Source organism: Solanum pennellii, chromosome 6 (genome assembly GCF_001406875.1).
Source record: "Solanum pennellii chromosome 6, SPENNV200".
In the NCBI taxonomy this organism is placed as follows: Eukaryota; Viridiplantae; Streptophyta; class Magnoliopsida; order Solanales; family Solanaceae; genus Solanum; species Solanum pennellii.
The window spans coordinates 58,028,474-58,048,316 of record NC_028642.1 but is presented as its reverse complement, the minus strand read 5'-3'; the positions used below and the strand labels follow the sequence as shown (position 1 = coordinate 58,048,316).

Sequence of the window (19,843 nt, the reverse complement as noted above, 5' to 3'; positions counted from 1 at the left end):
GACGTCGCTCGGCCGGCTTAAATCCTTGTAGACTGATGTAGCAGACTTGAGTCTGATAGTTTGGTATTTAGCTAGACGATGAGCTTGCTCTAGCGATAGTTACTCTTATTTCTTAGATGTTACGGCTTCTCGAGTTACGTCAGTGACAATGAATTCCGCTCCGTGATTCAAAGTTGAGTTTCTATTCGACTGTAAGGTCTTACATTGATTAGCTAAGTCTGGATGGTGTTCCATGGGTTTATATGATTATGGATAGATAAAGACTCTTTCAGCATGCTATATCGACATCTTTGTCGGGTATCCGGATTTAAGGTCCGGCCTCGACCATCCACATACTTATGTAGAGCATCCGGTTAGAGGTCCGGCCTCAAGTATGTAGAGCATCCGGTTAGAGGTCCGGCCTCAGTTACTTATATTTTGCAATTGGCTACTTGTGTAATTCTGGTGAGTGTCCGGTTCAAGGCCCGACCTCCGTACCGTCAGATTCTACTTTTTGGTTCGGTGTTCTTTGGCCTCGAGTTCTATTCTCCTTAAGTTATAGTTATTTTGTGTACGCGTCGGACTTATGGGGGTCCGTTCGGGTTTTTATTTAAACTTGTGCACGAGTGTACCTTCTGGGCTTATGGTGGGTCCAGTTAGGTGTAGTTAGCTTATTTATATTAATTTAGTTAGATCTTTATACACTCGTGTGCATTATTGTGTTACTTAGCCTTCCGTTCTTGACCTCTAGTTTTGTGATTTCGTCTTTTCATAGTGCTTTACTTTTCTAGTTCAGTCGGCCTATGATGCCTACTGGGTACCTGTTATTTGGTACTCATGCTACACTCTGCATCTATTTTCGTGATGCAGGTCCGAGCACCAGTAGTCAGCGTTGATCGAGTTTGGAGAATTTCTGGTCTGGAGACAGGGGTGAGCACACAGGGTTTTGTACTATTTCAGTCTCCATCTGTTTATATAAAGACTTGTCTTTTACTTTTCGAGACAGTCTAGTTTCGGTGGTCCACTGTTGGGACTTGTACTCGTTTTGTTGGTAGCTCTGTATTAGTGACTTCCAGGTTCTGGGAGGGATCCTTTATTGCATTTATGTTTTGGTTTGCTTATGTTGTTATAGTAATTTTTCTTAGTCTTGTTTAGTTTCTACCCTCACACCCATTATGTGTGGTTCTGGGTTGTGGTTTGGCTTACCTACTGATGGGTTATAGTAGGTGCCTTCATGGCTCGAGAAATTGGGTCGTGACACGCCTCTTACCAATTGAGCTGCGATCTCCTTGGGAGGGATGTAAAGGAGCCATGGGCGGCCATTCGCTCTTTTAATCCCCTCTTATTGGCTCGCAGCCTCAAGGGAGAATCGAACCCGTNCTATGGCTCCTTTACATCCCTCCCAAGGAGATCGCCTCTTACCAATTGAGCCATAGGTCACGGGTTCGATTCTCCCTTGAGGCTGCATGCCAATAAGAGGGGATTAAAAGAGCGAATGGCCGCCCATGGCAGAGACAATACCTGAGTATGTGGATCCCGAGGGGGTTGTCACAAAGAGGAGCGTACAGCCTATGGTATATACGTAAGAAGGCCAAGATAGGAGGATCTTACAGCGGCGACTTGGGTGCAAATCACAAAACAGGGAATTAGGGAAGACAACATGATTTAATCATAGATGCCTGACATATTATTTGAGCCTGTTTGGCTCAGCTTAAAAGCTGGTCAAACTGACTTAAAAGCTGATTTTTGACTTATTTAGCTGTTTGGCAATACTCAAAATAGCTTATTTTAAGTTAAAAAAAACTTATTTTAAGCCAAAAGTTAAAAGCTGGGGTAGGGGTGCTTTTTTTTTTTTAGCTTATAAGCTGTTTTAAGTTGACCACATTTTTATCTTTTTGCCCTTAATATTTTTATACAGTCTTCAAATTACAACATAACCCTAACAACTCTTTCTTCCATTTTTCCCTTTTCACGTTTGGCATAGCAACTTCAGCACTTTTATCCAAACACATAACTGCTTATTTTAAAAATAAGTTTCAGCACTTTCAAAAGTACTTTTTTAAAGCTGCTTTTATTAAGCCCATCCAAACGGGCCCTTTATCAGAGTAGTTAGGCAGAATAATAGATGCCTGACATATTATTTAATCATAATTTCTTATGTGAATTTCAATGGTAAAAACTCATCAGAGTAATTTCTTGTGTGAATTTCAGTATATACTTAAGCAGATGACCACTGGCATTCACACTCTTCTGTGGCTTTCAAAAATCCACAAACTAAAGTTGAGTAGCAAAATCTAAGGAAATATCAGTAATCCAGTACTCGATTATACTCAAATGCTCGACAGATATCAAGAAATTAAAAATAAACCAAGTACAATCTCAAATTGGTTTATTCCAACCAGAAGTAATACCATATGCAGTACAATCTCAAAACAGAAACGGAAAACAGAATATCACACAATTATGAATTATAGCATTTTGTATAAGCAGAATATCAGAAGAAGCACTAATTAACTCAGAAGAGAAGAGATGCAGTGCTCAAAATGACAAGAGATAATGTTGATATATATATAGAGAGAAAAGTCACTTCTTGATTCTTGAATTTACCTTTAGTTCTCAATCCGTTTTCCCTCCAAAACTATTAAAGTCATATTTATATTTTATTTTGTATCCTTACACACATAAGATTGTACAGAGGATAAAGCCAATAATGTTTCCTTTTTTCCCCCTCTACTTACTTAAATTAAAATTAAGAAGTAACTGGTAAAATCAGAGAGAGATATTAATGAAGGAGTGAAGTGTAGGCGATAAAAAATGATTTCGAGCAATACTGAAACGAATGGATAAACAGAGGTATTGGTATATACATACCTATTTAATTTATTATCGGATTATCGGTTAACCCATTAAGTAAAAACCTCAAACTGTTAAGAACCGATAATTCGATAGTAAAAAAATCAAAACCGTAATCAAATTCGCGAAACCAATAACCCAATACTAATAAAGCAATAACTTTTTTCGATTCAGATTATCGATTTCGATTCGATTTTGAACAGCTCTACAACGAAGTAACTTTTTATTCGTATGACCGAGTTTCAAATGAAAAGTAAAGGTAAATATTTAATCGTTTGAGATATTAGCTTATCAATGTCTGGGATAACTTATGAATGACTTTTGAGATATTAATTCATTTTTTTGAGATAACTTGGTTGGAAACAAGTTATCCCATGATAAGTTATCCTGGGTTAGCTATCTTAGGATAACTAATCCTACCATGTATATGAGATAACTTATTAATACCACCACATGAAAGGTATTAGTTACCTACTATAATACTATACATAACTACTTCATTGCTTGTACCACCATATGGAATGTATAACATCCTATACTACTATGTAAATATAACAAACGCATCCAAATAGTCCCTAAAGTATTTTCTATCAGTAAGGTTTCGTGGTGTAGTTGGTTATCACGTCAGTCTAACACACTGAAGGTCTCCGGTTCGAGTCCGGGCGAAGCCATTCTTTTGATTTTTTATTTTCCTTAATGATTATGTAATTACACAATCACCAAACAGAAAAGGAAAACAGAGTATCACACAATTATGTTCAAAACAGTCTTTCCTTGACCAGGTCCTTGTGTTAGTCAGATCAGTTTAAAATAACACTTGTCCATTTCCACAAATGTGATTGCTTCGTCCACAATATATAAGAACAACAATAATGCACTGGCACATTAGTAGCATTTACTATTAAACAAAATCTAAGGAAATAAGTAATCCATTAGTAACTTTTAACCAGTCGATTATTTTCAAATGCTTGTATCAAGAAATGAAAAACTGAGCAGCATATAGAGAACCTGAGCTCAAACATGTAAAAAGTTCAGTGTCAATTGGTTTGTTTATTCCAACCTGAAGTAATACCATATGTAGTGCAATGTCAAAACAGAAACGGAAAACAGAATATTACTCAACTATGAATTATAGTATTTTGTATAAGCAGAATATCAGAATGAGTAGCCTATCAATGTCTGCATTTTCATCTATTCCATCAGCCAGTTGATCTATATCTTCGGTCGTTTCATTGGCGGGCCTCCATCTTGATCACGATGCTGTTCATTAGCGCCTCCAACATTTTGATCAGTATTCTGTTCTTCATCTGTACCTCCGTCTTGATCATTAGGAGCCTGTGCATTATTGCCTACAAAGGGAAAATTAGGTGACATTTCATCGTTCCAGAACTTAAGCTCCTTCCTGCCACAAAATACACATTTGAATGAACACCTTACGAGTCAAACCACAAATATATATATACATGTACAGACGGTCTCAATCTGAAAATTTGTAATTAGAAACTTACAGTATCATATAGAATCCTCCTACTCTACAACTCCGAGATGGTTGGGAGGTTGCAATCTGGAGAAATCATAAATTCTGTAATTTAAGAGGAAAAAACAAACAAGAGAAACAAAATCGTCATGAAACTGAAATAATCTTTACTATTACTAGTATCTTACAAGTTTCCACCCCAGCAGGGTTTTACATTGAGCACAGTAAGTCTCGGCTAGTTTCATGCCATCTTCTACTGGACGATATCGCTCATCCTTTGTTACTTGAACATTAAGCCTGCATATATGGCTCATTAGGCAATAAATAAAATCTCAAGATGTTGAAATTGCGCGAGACTTACACTCTAGGAAAGAACTTTGCATTCACTAAGTCGTCTACCTGCAATATTTGCAACACAAGAAATAAGTTGATTCTGAGCTTCGTCAAGAAATATAACAAAATAGTGCGGAATTCATGATACAAATAGCTATAGAAATTAAGGGATTAAATGATACATGTTTTCATCAAAAGATACCACATACTGAGCGAATAGCACAATTCAGAAGAAATTAATTGAAAATTTGGACTATTAAAGAACCACAAATCAATAACAAGAAATCATAAAGAGTGAGAAAATCATACAGAGCGATCGTAATCGTCAACAAGTGCAACTGCAGTTCCGCAGCTACGACAGTAGAAGTAAGCAAACATGTTTCACCTATTATGTAAGAGCTGGAAAAATCAATGGAAAGAAGAGACTAACTTCTCGCCAGGGAGAAAAGATCAATGAGAATCCAAGAAAACAAATAATGGGTGGGAATTATAACAGAAAAATCAGTTCTTGATTCTGTTATGAAATGGCTTCACCAGCTCTGTTCTATAATCGCTCAAACTTTTTTCAAAAAATCTATTTATTATTTTCCCCCTGATTTTACAGTTTCTACTTTCCTTTTTTGTTTCTACCCTCCAAAACTATTTTCTTGTGTGAATTTCAATGGAAAAAACTTATACTGATGCTACAACTGTTGAATCCATCCCATTGTTTTAGTCAACTTTAGCTATTCAATTGGTACAAGCAATTGTTAAAAAGGAATAGTAATTGGAGTTGAAAAGAAAAGATTTGGTAGTTGGCAAATTTGTAAGATTTGCAACCATTCTTGACTTTGCTATGTTAACATATGTCATTAGTGACATAGGCATGGTTTTATCCTTCTATTAAATAGAGCATTCTTGCTCATTTGTAGAATACACCAAGTTAGAGAGAAAAACCATTTTGAGAGCAAAGTGAGGTATTCCATAGACTATACAAGAAAATAGTCTGTGAAGAAAAATAGAGTGTGAGCGATATTTTAGTAAGACGGAAACCAAAAGAGTGTTGTTCCTTTTGAGTGTGTAGTAGTCACTTTGAGTATTGTATTCGTGACTACACAGTGTAAAATTCCTTACTATAGTAATATCAATTGCTCCTCTTAGTCCGTGGTTTTTTCCCTTATTCAGAAGGGTTTCCACGTAAAATTCTTGGTGTCGTTATTTTCCCATTTTATTTCCATTACTTTTACCATATATACTTTTGTGCTTGTCCGCGTTTTCCCAACAAACTGGTATCAGAGCCAAGGTTTTATCTGAGTATGCTCTGTGGTTGCAGCACAGTCTGAACTTCCACATCAGAAAAGATTTACTTTGATTTGCGATAACTATATTTTTTGGGGAAAACAATGGAAGCCAACACAAGTAGAATGGTTACTTTGAATGGTGTTAATTATGCCATTTGGAAGGGAAAAATGGAAGATCTGCTTTATGTTAAGAATTTTTACAAACCAGTATTTACCACTGTAAAGCCTGATAATAAAACAGATGAAGAGTGGAATCTGTTGCATAGACAGGTCTGTGGATTCATTAGGCAATGGGTCGACGATAATGTGTTGAACCATATTTCTGGGGAAACACATGCTCGAACCCTATGGGAGCATCTTGAAAGTTTGTATGCTCGAAAGACTGGCAACAACAAAATGTTCTTAATAAAGCAGATGTTGAGTTTGAAGTATCATGATGGTTCTCCGATGACAGACCATCTGAATAATTTTCAGGGGATAATGAACCAATTATCTGCTATGGGCATCAAATTTGATGAAGAAATTCAAGGCTTGCTTCTACTTGGTTCCCTACCAGATTCATGGGAAACATTTAGAACGTCATTGTCAAATTCTGCTCCGGATGGTGTGATCTCTATGGATTCCGCCAAGAGTAGTGTCTTGAACGAAGAGATGAGAAGAAAAACTCAAGGTTCCTCTTCGTCGGATGTCCTGATAACTGGCCCCAGGGGGAGAAATAAAACTCGTGGTTCTCAGCATAGAGAACAAAATAGGAGCAAATCCAAAGGCAGACTTAAGGATATTGAGTGCTATCATTGTGGCATGAAAGGGCACACAAAGAAGTTCTGCAGGAAGTTGAAGAGGGAGAACAAAAACAAAGAGGAAACTAAAGAAGATGGCAATGAAAATTGCCTAGCCACCGTCACCACCGAAGATCTTGTTACCGTTCTTGATGCAAACATGATAAATATTGCTTGTGATGAGTCAAGCTGGGTTGTGGACACTGGTGCCGCATCTCATGTGACATCAAGGAAGGATTTTTTCTCTTCCTACACTCCTGGTGATTTTGGAACCTTGAGTATGGGTAATGAGACTGTTTCTAGGGTGGTTGGTATTGGTACAATTTGTTTGGAAACTAGTGTTGGAACTAAACTAGTTTTGAACAATGTGAAACATGCTCCTGATGTTCGTCTGCACCTAATTTCTGTTGGTGTTTTAGATGATGAAGGATATGTTAGTACCAACGGTGATGGAAAATGGAAGCTCATTAAGGGTTCCTTGGTTGTGGCTCGTGGTAACAAACGTCGTGGTCTATACTGGACTACGGCCTCTGCTTGTGTTGATATGGTGAATGCGGTTGAGAGCGATAGCTCTTCAACATTATGGCACAAGAGGCTTAGCCACATTAGCGAGAAAGGACTTAATGTTCTAGCCAAGAAGAAATTATTGTCAAATTTCCAAAGTGCTAAATTAGAAAAATGTGAGCACTGCTTGGCTGGTAAACAAAATAGAGTTTCCTTTAAGTCCTACCCTCCTTCGAGAAAGACAGAGTTGCTTGAGTTAGTGCACTCTGATTTATGTGGTCCAATGAAGACAAAGACATTGGGTGGTGCACTTTACTTTGTCACTTTCATTGATGATTGCTCGAGAAAACTTTGGGTCTATGTCTTGAAGACTAAAGACCAAGTGTTAGGTGTCTTTAAGCAGTTTCAGGCTTCAGTTGAAAGAGAAACTGGAAAGAAATTGAAATGTATTCGTACTGATAATGGTGGTGAATATTGTGGACCATTTGACGAATACTGCAAGCATCAAGGTATTAGACACCAGAAGACTCCTCCCAAGACTCCTCAGCTTAATGGTTTGGCTGAGAGGATGAACAGGACCTTGATGGAAAGAGTTAGATGTTTGCTTTCTGAAGCAAAGTTGCCAAACTCATTTTGGGGTGAGGCTTTATTGACCGCTGCACATGTTATTAATCTATCTCCTGCTGTTGCTTTGCAAAGTGATGTACCAAATAGTGTTTGGTATGGAAAGGATGTTTCCTATGACCATTTGAGAGTATTTGGTTGCAAAGCTTTTGTACATGTGCCGAAAGATGAGAGGTCAAAGTTAGATGCCAAGACAAGGCAATGCATCTTCATTGGATATGGCCTAGATGAATTTGGTTACAGGCTATATGATCCAATTGAAAAGAAACTTGTGAGAAGCCGTGACATTATTTTCATGGAGAATCAAACAATTGAAGATATTGACAAAGCGGAGAAGGTAGAATCTTCAAATTTTGATGGTATAGTTCATCATGATGAAGTTCCTCACACAAGTGTGCATGATGTTGTTGGGTTTGATAATCATGGTGACGCCCAGAATCATGTATCGAATCAACATGTTGATGTTGATAATAACAATGATATTGTTATTGATGATCCTGTTGCTCATGAAGTTGTGGACGAATCAAATATTCCGCTTCGGAGGTCCACAAGACAGCGGTTTCCTTCCTCCCGTTATTCACCCAATGAGTATGTGTTACTCACTGACGGGGGAGAACCTGAATGTTATGAGGAGGCCATGGAAGATGAGCACAAGAATCAATGGATTGAAGCCATGCAAGACGAGATGAAGTCTTTGCATGAGAACCACACTTATGAGTTGGTAAAATTGCCCAAGGGCATGAGAGCTTTGAAGAACAAGTGGGTGTTCAAAGTTAAAGTTGAAGAACACAACTTGAAGCCCAGGTACAAAGCTAGATTGGTTGTTAAGGGATTCGGTCAAAGGAAAGGTATTGACTTTGACGAAATATTTTCTCCTGTTGTGAAAATGTCCTCGATTCGCACAGTTCTAGGTTTGGCTGCTAGTCTTAATTTAGAGATTGAGCAGATGGATGTGAAGACGGCTTTCCTTCACGGTGACCTAGAAGAAGAGATTTATATGGAACAACCTGAGGGCTTCAAAGTAGATGGTAAAGAAAATTTTGTATGCAAACTTAAAAAGAGTCTCTATGGCCTAAAACAAGCTCCCAGACAGTGGTACAAAAAGTTTGAATCTGTTATGGGGGAGCAAGGCTATAAGAAGACTTCTTCAGATCATTGCGTATTTGTACAAAAATTTTCTGACAAAGATTTTATCATCCTTTTGTTGTATGTGGATGATATGTTGATTGTGGGCAAGAATACTTCCAAGATTGACGAGCTGAAGAAAGAGTTGTGTAAGTCTTTTTCTATGAAAGACTTGGGTCATGCCAAGCAAATTTTGGGCATGAGAATTACTCGTCTTAGAGATAAAAGGAAGATTTATTTGTCCCAGAAGAAGTACATTGAACGCGTACTGGAGCGCTTCAATATGAAGAATGCTAAGCCTGTTAGTATACCTCTTGCTGGTCATATGAAGTTGAGCAAGAAGATGTGTCCTACAGCTAGGGAGGAAAAAGAGAACATGGCCAAAGTTCCATATTCCTCCGTTGTCGGAAGTCTAATGTATGCAATGGTGTGCACTAGACCTGATATTGCTCACGCAGTTGGTGTTGTCAGTAGATTTCTCGAAAATCCGGGAAAAGAGCATTGGGAAGCTGTGAAATGGATACTCAGGTATCTTAGAGGAAGCTCAGATGAATGCTTGTGTTTTGGAGCATCAAATCCAATCTTGAAAGGCTATACAGATTCTGATATGGCAGGTGACCTTGATAACAGAAAATCCACTACTGGATATTTGTTTACTTTTTCAGGGGGAGCTATATCATGGCAGTCAAAGTTGCAGAAATGTGTTGCACTATCTACAACTGAAGCTGAGTATATTGCGGCTACTGAAGCCGGCAAGGAGATGATATGGCTAAAGCGATTTCTTCAAGAGCTTGGTTTGAATCAGATGGAGTATATTGTCTATTGTGACAGCCAGAGTGCAATAGACTTGAGCAAGAACTCCATGTACCATGCAAGAACAAAACACATTGACGTCAGATATCATTGGATTCGTGAGAAAGTGGAGAATGAATCATTTCACGTCAAAAAGATTCACACAAGTGAAAATCCTGCAGATATGCTGACCAAGATGATACCGAAAGACAAGTTCGAGTTATGCAAAGAACTTGTGGGTATGAGCTCTCTCTAAAGAAGTTGAAGATACCTTCTTCCAGTAAATGGGACTGGAGGGGGAGATTTGTTGAATCCATCCCATTTTTTAGTCAACTTTAGCTATTCAATTGGTACAAGCAATTGTTAAAAAGGAATAGTAATTGGAGTTGAAAATAAAAGATTTGGTAGTTGGCAAATTGGTAAGATTTGCAACCATTCTTGACTTTGCTATGTTTACATATGTCATTAGTGACATAGGCATGGTTTTATCCTTCTATAAATAGAGCATTCTTGCTCATTTGTAGAATACACCAAGTTAGAGAGAAAAACCATTTTGAGAGCAAAGTGAGGTATTCCATAGACTATACAAGAAAATAGTCTGTGAAGAAAAATAGAGTGTGAGCGATATTTTAGTAAGACGGAAACCAAAAGAGTGTTGTTCCTTTTGAGTGTGTAGTAGTCACTTTGAGTATTGTATTCGTGACTACACAGTGTAAAATTCCTTACTGTAGTAATATCAATTGCTCCTCTTGGCCCGTGGTTTTTTCCCTTATTCAGAAGGGTTTCCACGTAAAATTCTTGGTGTCATTATTTTCCCATTTTATTTCCATTACTTTTACCATATATACTTTTGTGCTTGTCCGCGTTTTCCCAACAACAACTTCACTATTTTAGAAGGCAGGATCCTTTTGTTGAGACTTGCTGTGGTGAAGGAAAACTCTACTACAAATTCATGTTTTTCAAACCTACAGTGTTTGTATTAGTTTTTAGGCAGCGGTAAACTTCATCCTCTCAATCAGCAATTTCGAACATACAGCAACTCATCCCTCTTGAGTTCGTTTGGATTAACTTCTCCATTTCCACAGTTTGAAACATGTCTGTTATTAGCGCCTTCAGTTGGACAAGTAATCAAGGTGTAGTAGGTTATCACATATAATTATTTTTCTTTCACAGTATTTGTGGTTTCTTCGTCTTTAATATCAAACTATAACATCCTATACCACTATGTACTTAATATAATAAGAAACATAAAATATGGATCCAGAGAACAAGGTTTCGTGGTGTAGTTGGTTATCACGTCAGTCTAACACACTGAAGGTCTCCGGTTCGAGTCCGGGCGAAGCCATTTTTAATTTTAATTTTAATTTTCTTTTTTGAAAGTTTTCCCTAATTGCCAAAACTGTAGTGATGCTGCAACTTCAAAAATTGTTGAGAGTTGAGAAGCTGACAAACAAGACAACAGGATTTGCCTTTGCATGTGCATTGCAATTATATTAAACAATTGAACAGCAGAAATCAAAATTAGTATCTCAAATTGGTTTATTCCAACCTGAAGGAAGTACTATGCTGCAGTGCAATCTCAAAATATAAATGGAAAACAGAATATCACACAATTATGAATTATAGCATTTTCTATAGCAGAATATCAGCATGAGTCGGCTATCAATATTATCTATTCCATCAGACACTTGATCTATATCTTCGGTCGTTTCATTGGCGGGCCTCCATCTGGACCAACATTTCTCTCATTACTGCTTCCATCTTCATCAGCGTTTTGCTCATTATCGCCTCCATCTTGACCAACATTTTGCACATTACCGCTTACATGTTCATCAGCATTTTGCTCATTACCGCCTCCATCTAGATCAAAATTTCGCTCATCAGCACCTCCATCTTGATCAAAATTTTGCTCATTAACGCCTCCATCTTGATCATAATTTGGCTCATTATCACCTCCATCTTCATCAAAATTTTGCTCATTAACGCCTCCATCTTCATCAAAATCTTGCTCATTATCACCTCCATCTTCATCAAAATTTTGCTCATTAAGGCCTCCATCTTGATCAAAATTTAGCTCATTAGCGTTTCCATCTTGGTCAAAATTCTGCTCATTATCACCTCCTTCTTGATCAAAATTTTGCTCATTAACGCCTCCATCTTGATCAAAATATATCTCATTAACGCCTCCATCTTGATCAACATTTTGCTCATTATCACCTCCATCTTGATCAAAATTTTGCTCATTAACGCCTCCATCTGGATAAAAATTTAGCTCATTAAAGCCTCCATCTTGATCAAAATTTTGCTCATTATCACCTCCATCTTGACCAAAATTTTGCTCATTATCAGCTCCATCTTGATCAAAATTTTGCTCATTAACGCCTCCATCTTGATCAAAAAATAGCTCATTAAAGCCTCCATCTTCATCAAAATTTTGCTCATTATCACCTCCATCTTGATCAAAATTTTGCTCATTAACGCCTCCATCTGGATAAAAATTTAGCTCATTAAAGCCTCCATCTTGATCAAAATTTTGCTCATTATCACCTCCATCTTGATCAAAATTTTGCTCATTAACACCTCCATCTTGATCAAAATTTGGCTGATTAGCACCCACTTCTGGTTCAGTAGAGTCTTCATATCGCTCAGTTGTGCTTCCATCTTGATCAAGATTTCTCTCATTAGCACCCAGTTCTTCTTCAGTAGAGTCTCCATATCCCTCAGTTCTGTCTCTATATTTATCATGATTCATTTCATGAAGCCATTTCCTGCCACAAAATACTCATTTGAATTAACACCTTACAAGTCATACCACATGTGCAGACGTCTCAATTAGAAACTTACACTCTCATATAGAATCCTCCTACTTTATGACTATTAGACAGATCGGAGACTGCAATCTGAAGAAATCATATATTCAGAGGAAGAAAAAAAAAGGAAGAAAATCATCTTGTTATCATGAAACTCAAATGATCTTACAACTCTCCACCCGATCGGGGTTCTACATTTGCCACAGAAAGTCGTGGCTAGGTTCATGCCATTTAATACTGGATTATATTGCTCGTCCTCTGCTACTTCAACATTAAACCTGCATATATGACTCATTAGGCGATAAGTAAAATCTCAAGATGTTGAAATTGCACGAAACTTACACTTTAGTAAAGAACCTTGAATTCTCTATGTCGTCTCCCTGCAATGTTTACAACAGAAGAAATAGAACAATTCATGATACAAATAGAACAATTCAGAAGAAATTAATTGAAAAATTGGAGTATCAAATCATACAGGGTGAGCGTAATCCTGGACGAATGCAATTCGAGCTCCGCAGCCACCACAGTAGAAGTAAGCAGACATGTTTCACCTATTATGTATGAGCTGGAAAAATCAATGGGAAGAAGGGGACTAACTCCTCACCAGGGATAAAAGATCAATGAGAATCCAAGAAAACAAAAAATTAGAACAGAAAAATCAGTTCTTGATTCTTGAATACTACTAGTTGAGAAGAGCTCTGTTTTGAAATGCTCTGTAATGGTTAAAACTAAAAACTTATCAGAGTATTAATGCAGAATGATAGTATTATCTAATATATATGTATAAGTTATGCGTTAGTATTAATTTCTCTCCAGGCACAAGTTTTCGGATTTGTGTAGTATAATTTATATAATGTAATTTGTATAACTGTTTAAAATTCATAGGTTTATTTTTGTATATAGTTATTTCGAATTTTATCATATTTGTATAATTTCAGACTTTGTAATACTTAATTATACAAAAGCATGTGAATTATACAAACGTACTTGATGCGAATTATACAAAGTATTGTCCTCTCCCTCCTCCATCTCACAATCTAGCTTGCCAGATATACAAATACATACGTATACTAATTACATATATATAATTATTTTGACAGGTATACATATAAAATTTGCCTCTCTCAATCTCGCTCGTCACTCTCCTCTCATATAACATATAAGTACGAATCATGATTAACTTAGAACGTAATTAAACTATTTTTCAATGGCTATATGTCACGACCGGAATCTAGACCCCAGACGAGACCGGCGTCGTTGACCTCTCAGAGGTCGCAGACAAGCCTACTTACGTCATTCTTACTTTACATAGATTAATTTTAGCGGAAAATTTGAAATTTTTGATTCTTTAATCATACTTGCTAAACATTCTTAACATTTCGTAATCGTTCATCATCAACCATCTAACATTTAAGAGATAGGCAACTGAAAGAAATAATTCATTAAGTATTAATTGTATATCGGCCAAAATAGCACCAATACAAAGTCTGAACCAAAACAGGAAAGAAACGCTAGCGGAACATGCTCCACTAGCTCAACTCTAAAACTACGCTAGAATGTAAAACAGTAGCATCCTCGAAAGCATGAGGACCTACCAAACTCCGGATGAATACTGACGTCCGGATAGCTGCAACAACGAACCTGTAGCTCTAGCGTCCACCTGTGCCTGCACCTAAAAGTAGATGTTCGTATGGAATTAGTACACACTTGTACTAAGTATGGGTATATGCAAGCACACACCAGGGACATGCATGAGAAAGAAGAGCTCTTCCCTAACAACATGATGTTTGGAAGTCAAGTCAGTGGACTTGCTAAAATGAGATTAGGAAAGTTATGCCATGAGAGTGACATGCATCATTATAATCATCGTATTGCACACAAGACATAACATCTTCACCTATCACATAACATATAACACATAGTTTCTTTCATATTATTCATTCATATACCATGAGACCTTATTATCATAGACTTAACCTTAAGACTTTCCAAAATGAGGGCTCAACATATGGGACCTCAACTAGGGAGCCTTCTTTAGCAAACACAGAGTCTGCTTCACTCATTCATTCGTATTTCATTTCAATTCATTCATAGGCCAGTGCGAACACCAGCTATACCTAGGATGTAGTTTAAGACTTTCATCGGGTTTGCTGTGCAATGATCAGGAATAACCTAATGTCATTACCTGAATCTAGCTCACCTCTTGATTATCCTATCCTAACACCTTCGGTATCATTCATTTCTTTATATGATTCATTTGAGGTTGGCCTCATTCATTCATTGGGAACTTTAACTTTAAACGACATAGATCATGTGAGCATCATGAAATCCAGTGTCTCCCCCACACCGAAAAGAGGTGGAATCACCGGCCAAAGCGATTCAATAACATGCTAGCGTATATGGGAATTTAACCCCGCCAGATCCCTATAGTGGCAATATAGGTTCAAAGACTAGGAGATGTATGGAGACCCATACCCGGCATGCCGGACAGTCTCATCTCATGAGAGTTACGTGAACCTCCGCCCTTCCCGAAAGAAGGCATCACCGCTCATAGCTAGTCTATCGGTGCTCAGTATAAAGTTCCATTACATTCAACTCATACGTCATGGAAGCTGGCTTCTAGTATGAGGACATCATAGCTCATTAGATGATTTCTCATCTCATCATTAGTATTAAGTGTGTTAAACTCAATACTTTCATTAGAGTGTTCATAGAGACTGGTCTCTTCATTATCTTACACTCTCATTGGTGAGTACGTATTGGTAACATTTACTTAGGCTCATTTGAGATTGCTCTCATCATATACATTAGCCTCACATCATGATTGTCACCACATTCTTCATTATTAGCACCTTTATTTTTCATAGTTACTCACCTCTTATTATGTGAATGTTCATTTCTTCATTTCATTACGTATATCTTAGGTTCACTTATTTTTGAACGTATGTTAAACTTATGTGTCTATACATACAAGCCATGGGGCTTCATTTATAGTTCGTTAAGTGATTCTTATTTTCCTAAGATTATGTATTACAAGACTTATGTATCTTGTATATATACCAAGATCTTGATTTTTGATCAAAGTAGATTACATTATTCTTGAATATTTTACTCACGTATGACTTATGTATCAATACGGAGGTTTAACATTATAACTATAAATTAAATCTCAACATTTTCATAAAATAATAAATTTTCTATTTTAATTAGAATTCTAAATTAAATTTCCATCAATACATGAAAGAATTAATTTTCTATTTTAATTAGAATTCTAATTCAATCCCCTTTTTTTTCTTTTTTTTTTTTTTTAATTTATTCATTAAATTCGCCTCATTGGGGAGGTTGTGGGTTCGAACCCCCACAGCCCCCTTATTTTTCCTCTCATTTTCGCTGAAGAGGAGGCTGTGAGGTGGTGGGTTCGAACCCCCACAGCCCCTCTATTTTTTTTTATTAAATAGGGGAATGGCAGTGAGGTTGTGGGATCGAATCCCCACAGCCTCACGTTATTATTTGCGCCTTTCCCTTCAGCGCTGAGGTCGTGGGTTCGATCCCCACGCCTCGCAAAATTTAATTATTTTTTTTTCTCCCTTCTCGCGCGTTCTGGGAGGTCGTGGGTTCGAACCCCACGCCTCCCATTTATTTATTTACTTGATTTTTCTCCTCCTCCTCCCCCTAGGTTGCGAGTTCGACTCCCCCCTACCCCATTCTTTTTCTTTGCGAATTTCACCAGCCCCCTTGTCCCCAGTTCGAGCCCCGCCTTCAGCACTCCCCTTTATTTATTTTATTAAGGCATGTTTTGGTGAGGTCTCGGGTTCGATCCCTGAAGACCTCACCTATTTTTTTTTAATTCGTTTTTTGCTCAAATTTTCCAGAATGCGTCTAGAACTTATTTACAGGTTCTGGGACATTACTCCATAATTTTGCACATCATTTTTACGGGTTAATTTAGCATTTGTTTCTTATACATTCGTTAATGTTCTTAAGACAAGTTTAGGGGGATGATTTGATCATTTGTTTTGACTAGAATTTATAGCCTTTCAACCATGTGAATATTACGATTTTAAGAGCCTCTAATTGCAAATAAAACACGAGTAATCTCAAATCTATTAACATGCTAAATAAAATCTCAAAGTCATGATCAAAATCTTGCACAAATACATACATATATACATTCATATTTTCCGAAAGACATAAAATATAATCACATCATCATGAACACATACTCGAAACGAGATTATCACCACAAACAAGTATCCCTAAATTCTATCAACAAGAATACCCAACCTAAGATCATAGGGAGCTAGTGACAGGGACATGCAACGGGGAACAACCTTAGTTTCGAGATGAATAGTTTGAATCGTAAGGGACCTCTTGGGAAAGGAGCCAAGAGAGAAGAGAACCCATACCTTAATCGATGTTCAAACTTTAATGTTGCTGCCCGGAAAACTCCTCCAAACCACTCCCAATTCACTTCAACGTACACCTCTCTCGACAAACCTCTCTTAGCCTTGACGTTTTGATTACTTTTTCTTTTGCTTAAAAATTTTTGTTAGTTCTTCAAGCATGAAAACTGTTGATATTTTGGCAGAAATAATGTGAGGAAGATGGAGAACGTGAGAGAGGGAGTTAAGAAGCGTGAGAGAGAGAGGACTAATTGGATTAGGAGGACTAATTGGATTAGGAGACTAATTCAAGAATTAGTCAAATAACATTTAAAATAAATAAATACAAATCTGTTTTATTTATTTATTCATTTAAAACGTGAAAGGACAATTATGCCCTTAAATACCTATTTATTCTTATTTATATAATTCTTTTTTTTTGAATCGTTACACTATATACGAAAGTTCCCCAATTGAATTTGTCTTATAAGGTGTAACATGTGCCTAGTAAATTATGTTTACCTCATATTTTATGTTTAATAGGAGTAATATTTGACAAAAATTAAAATTCTTAAATAATAATAAAAAAATTTATTTAAGCCAAAATTTTATTATTTGGAATATTTTAGAAATAAGACACACACTCTACTATTCTTTGGACCACAATCTTGTTGAAATACTCCAAACACCCAGAGAAATAAGGTAATTTATATAAATCCCACTAGATTAGGAGCTAATTATTATGAATCTTATCAGAATTTTAGCGCACCCATCAAGATACATGTATCTTGAGATACATAAGCTCAAAATTAGGTGTGATTTATTCTATACACATTGTAATGACTTTCAACCGGTAGATTATAGTCAAAATAGAAACTAATTAGCGAGCTCAAACATGTAAAATGAACACACAGTTATGAATTAATACTCGTATAATATCAACTCTATCGTAAATCTGCAGCGCGAGTGGGCTATCTGCATTTTCATCAATACTTGATTCAAATATTTGCATTTAGATCAAATATTGCCCATTCCATCTTGATCAGTTATTTTCTCATTATAGCCTAAATCTTGCTCATTAGCGTCTCCATCGATCTTGATCAGCATTTTGCTCATTAGCGCCTAAATCTTGTTCATTAGTATCTCCATCTTGTTCAGCATTTTGCTCATTAGCGCCTCCATTTTGATCATGATCCTGTTCTTCATCTGCATCTCCATCTTGATCATTATTGCCTCCAAAGAGTAAATCAGACGACGTGACATTGTTATTGCTAAGAAATGTGTTCCTGCCACAAAATACTCATTTGAATTAACACCTTACAAATCATACCATAGATATACATGTACATACGCTATAATCAGTACAATCTGCAAATTCGTAATTAGAAACTTACAATCTCATAACAAATTCTCCTACGCTATAATCACTAGACGGTTGGGAGACTGCAATCTTGAGAAATCACAAGTTCAGTAATTTAACAAATCCGTCTTGAAACTGAAATGATCTTTAATATTACTAGTATCTTACAATTTTCCACCCTAGCGGGTTTCTACATTGGACACAGAAAATCTCGGCTACCGTCATGCCATCTATTACTCGATAATATCGCTCGTCATCTACTACTGCAATCCTTAACCTAGAAAGAGTCGGTAGAGTCTGAGTGTCAGCATGGAGAGTTGCAACTTGAGTTGTGCAATGATGACAGTAGAAGTTACGAACAGAATGGATATGATTGTATTCAGGCAAATTCTGTCTCAGCATAAATTGTTGAATCAAGAACCAAATCCTAATAGACATGATTCACCTATTAAAGAATAAAAAACAAAGTGTTTAAGAGAAATATAAAATCTGGAAAAGAGTTGATAATCAATGAGAATCCAAGAAAAAGAAAATTATAGCAGAAGAGAAATGCCCAAAACTGAATTTGTATTCTTGTTAAGAAGAGCTCTGTTTTGATATGACTTCACCAGCTCTGTTTTTATATCGCTCTGAAAATTATAGCAGGGATAAATTTTATTTTTCCCTTTTACGAAATTATAATTTTTTTACCCTCCAAAACTATTTTCTCCATCTAGAAAAATATAGTCCTTATATTAAGAAATACTTCCATCAGCTCCTGAAAGGGTTATTAAGAGAGTGCTTCCTCACCACTCAATTGATTGGTTAATTATTTTTTAGACAATTTATTCATCATTTTCGTTAATTAATTTTTTTCTTCATATTAATTCACGGATCATTAATTAATTAACTCGGGAAATTAATTTAGAATTTGCAGAAAATATATGGAAAGGATGTGTTTTGTGATATCCCAATTTAAGATTAGAAGTTACAAATCAGCAAAACATAAGAAAGATGTTTGGATATATATGTAAGCAGACCTTACCAACTAGTGACGCATTTATATGCTAGCCTATTGCATATTTTGAATAGGTGAATTCACGCCTATTTAATCCATATCGTTGGCAATAAATTATAAAAAAAATAACCTAGGTTTTCAACATCAAATTAATTAATCCATATTGTTGGCTATAAATATAAAAGGCTATTTAGCTTTTCAACATTAAATTTTCTTTTTCTTTTGCATATATATGTTGAAGATGACATAAGTTGATGATCGAAACATGTCAATATGTAGGGTGTGTCTGGTATGAAGGAAAATATTTTCCATGGAAAATGTTTTTTCTGGAAAACAAGTAGATTTTGGACTTATTTTCTCATGTTTGGTTGGTAGTAGAAAATATTTTCCGGAAATGATTTTTAGTGTTTGATTATGAATGAAAAATATTTTTGAGAGACATCTTTTATTTTTACTAGAGTAAAAAATAATTTATAAAATTGAAAATATTTTTTTAAAACAAAATTATTATTTTTGGGGTGGTGGGGGGAGGGGTGGGTGTGTGGGGG

The 19,843-nt window shown here is 36.4% G+C and overlaps 3 protein-coding genes and 2 non-coding genes across 5 annotated transcripts; 2 read left to right on the top strand and 3 right to left on the bottom strand.

The window, feature by feature from the left end:
* The first annotated feature begins 3,429 nt into the window (after positions 1-3,429).
* Positions 3,430-3,503, top strand: TRNAV-AAC. Its single transcript has one exon. It is a non-coding gene; the product is annotated as a tRNA-Val (tRNA).
* Positions 3,504-3,855: 352 nt separating this feature from the next.
* On the bottom strand, positions 3,856-5,320 carry LOC107022502. Its single transcript, XM_015223102.2, has 5 exons — positions 4,952-5,320; positions 4,671-4,708; positions 4,498-4,606; positions 4,341-4,396; positions 3,856-4,234 (listed from the first exon to the last, which is right to left on the bottom strand). The coding sequence occupies exons 1-5, from the start codon at positions 5,018-5,020 to the stop codon at positions 4,045-4,047; spliced, it is 462 nt and encodes a 153-aa protein (XP_015078588.1). The 5' UTR covers positions 5,021-5,320; the 3' UTR covers positions 3,856-4,044.
* Positions 5,321-11,017: 5,697 nt separating this feature from the next.
* On the top strand, positions 11,018-11,091 carry TRNAV-AAC. Its single transcript has one exon. It is a non-coding gene; the product is annotated as a tRNA-Val (tRNA).
* A 214-nt stretch (positions 11,092-11,305) lies between these two features.
* On the bottom strand, positions 11,306-13,428 carry LOC107022501 (uncharacterized protein DDB_G0290685-like). Its single transcript, XM_015223101.2, has 5 exons — positions 13,032-13,428; positions 12,899-12,936; positions 12,726-12,834; positions 12,591-12,646; positions 11,306-12,514 (listed from the first exon to the last, which is right to left on the bottom strand). The coding sequence occupies exons 1-5, from the start codon at positions 13,098-13,100 to the stop codon at positions 11,440-11,442; spliced, it is 1,347 nt and encodes a 448-aa protein (XP_015078587.2). The 5' UTR covers positions 13,101-13,428; the 3' UTR covers positions 11,306-11,439.
* A 4,379-nt stretch (positions 13,429-17,807) lies between these two features.
* On the bottom strand, positions 17,808-18,780 carry LOC114077494. Its single transcript, XM_027917424.1, has 3 exons — positions 18,467-18,780; positions 18,333-18,388; positions 17,808-18,224 (listed from the first exon to the last, which is right to left on the bottom strand). The coding sequence occupies exons 1-3, from the start codon at positions 18,734-18,736 to the stop codon at positions 18,017-18,019; spliced, it is 534 nt and encodes a 177-aa protein (XP_027773225.1). The 5' UTR covers positions 18,737-18,780; the 3' UTR covers positions 17,808-18,016.
* Positions 18,781-19,843: the final 1,063 nt, after the last annotated feature.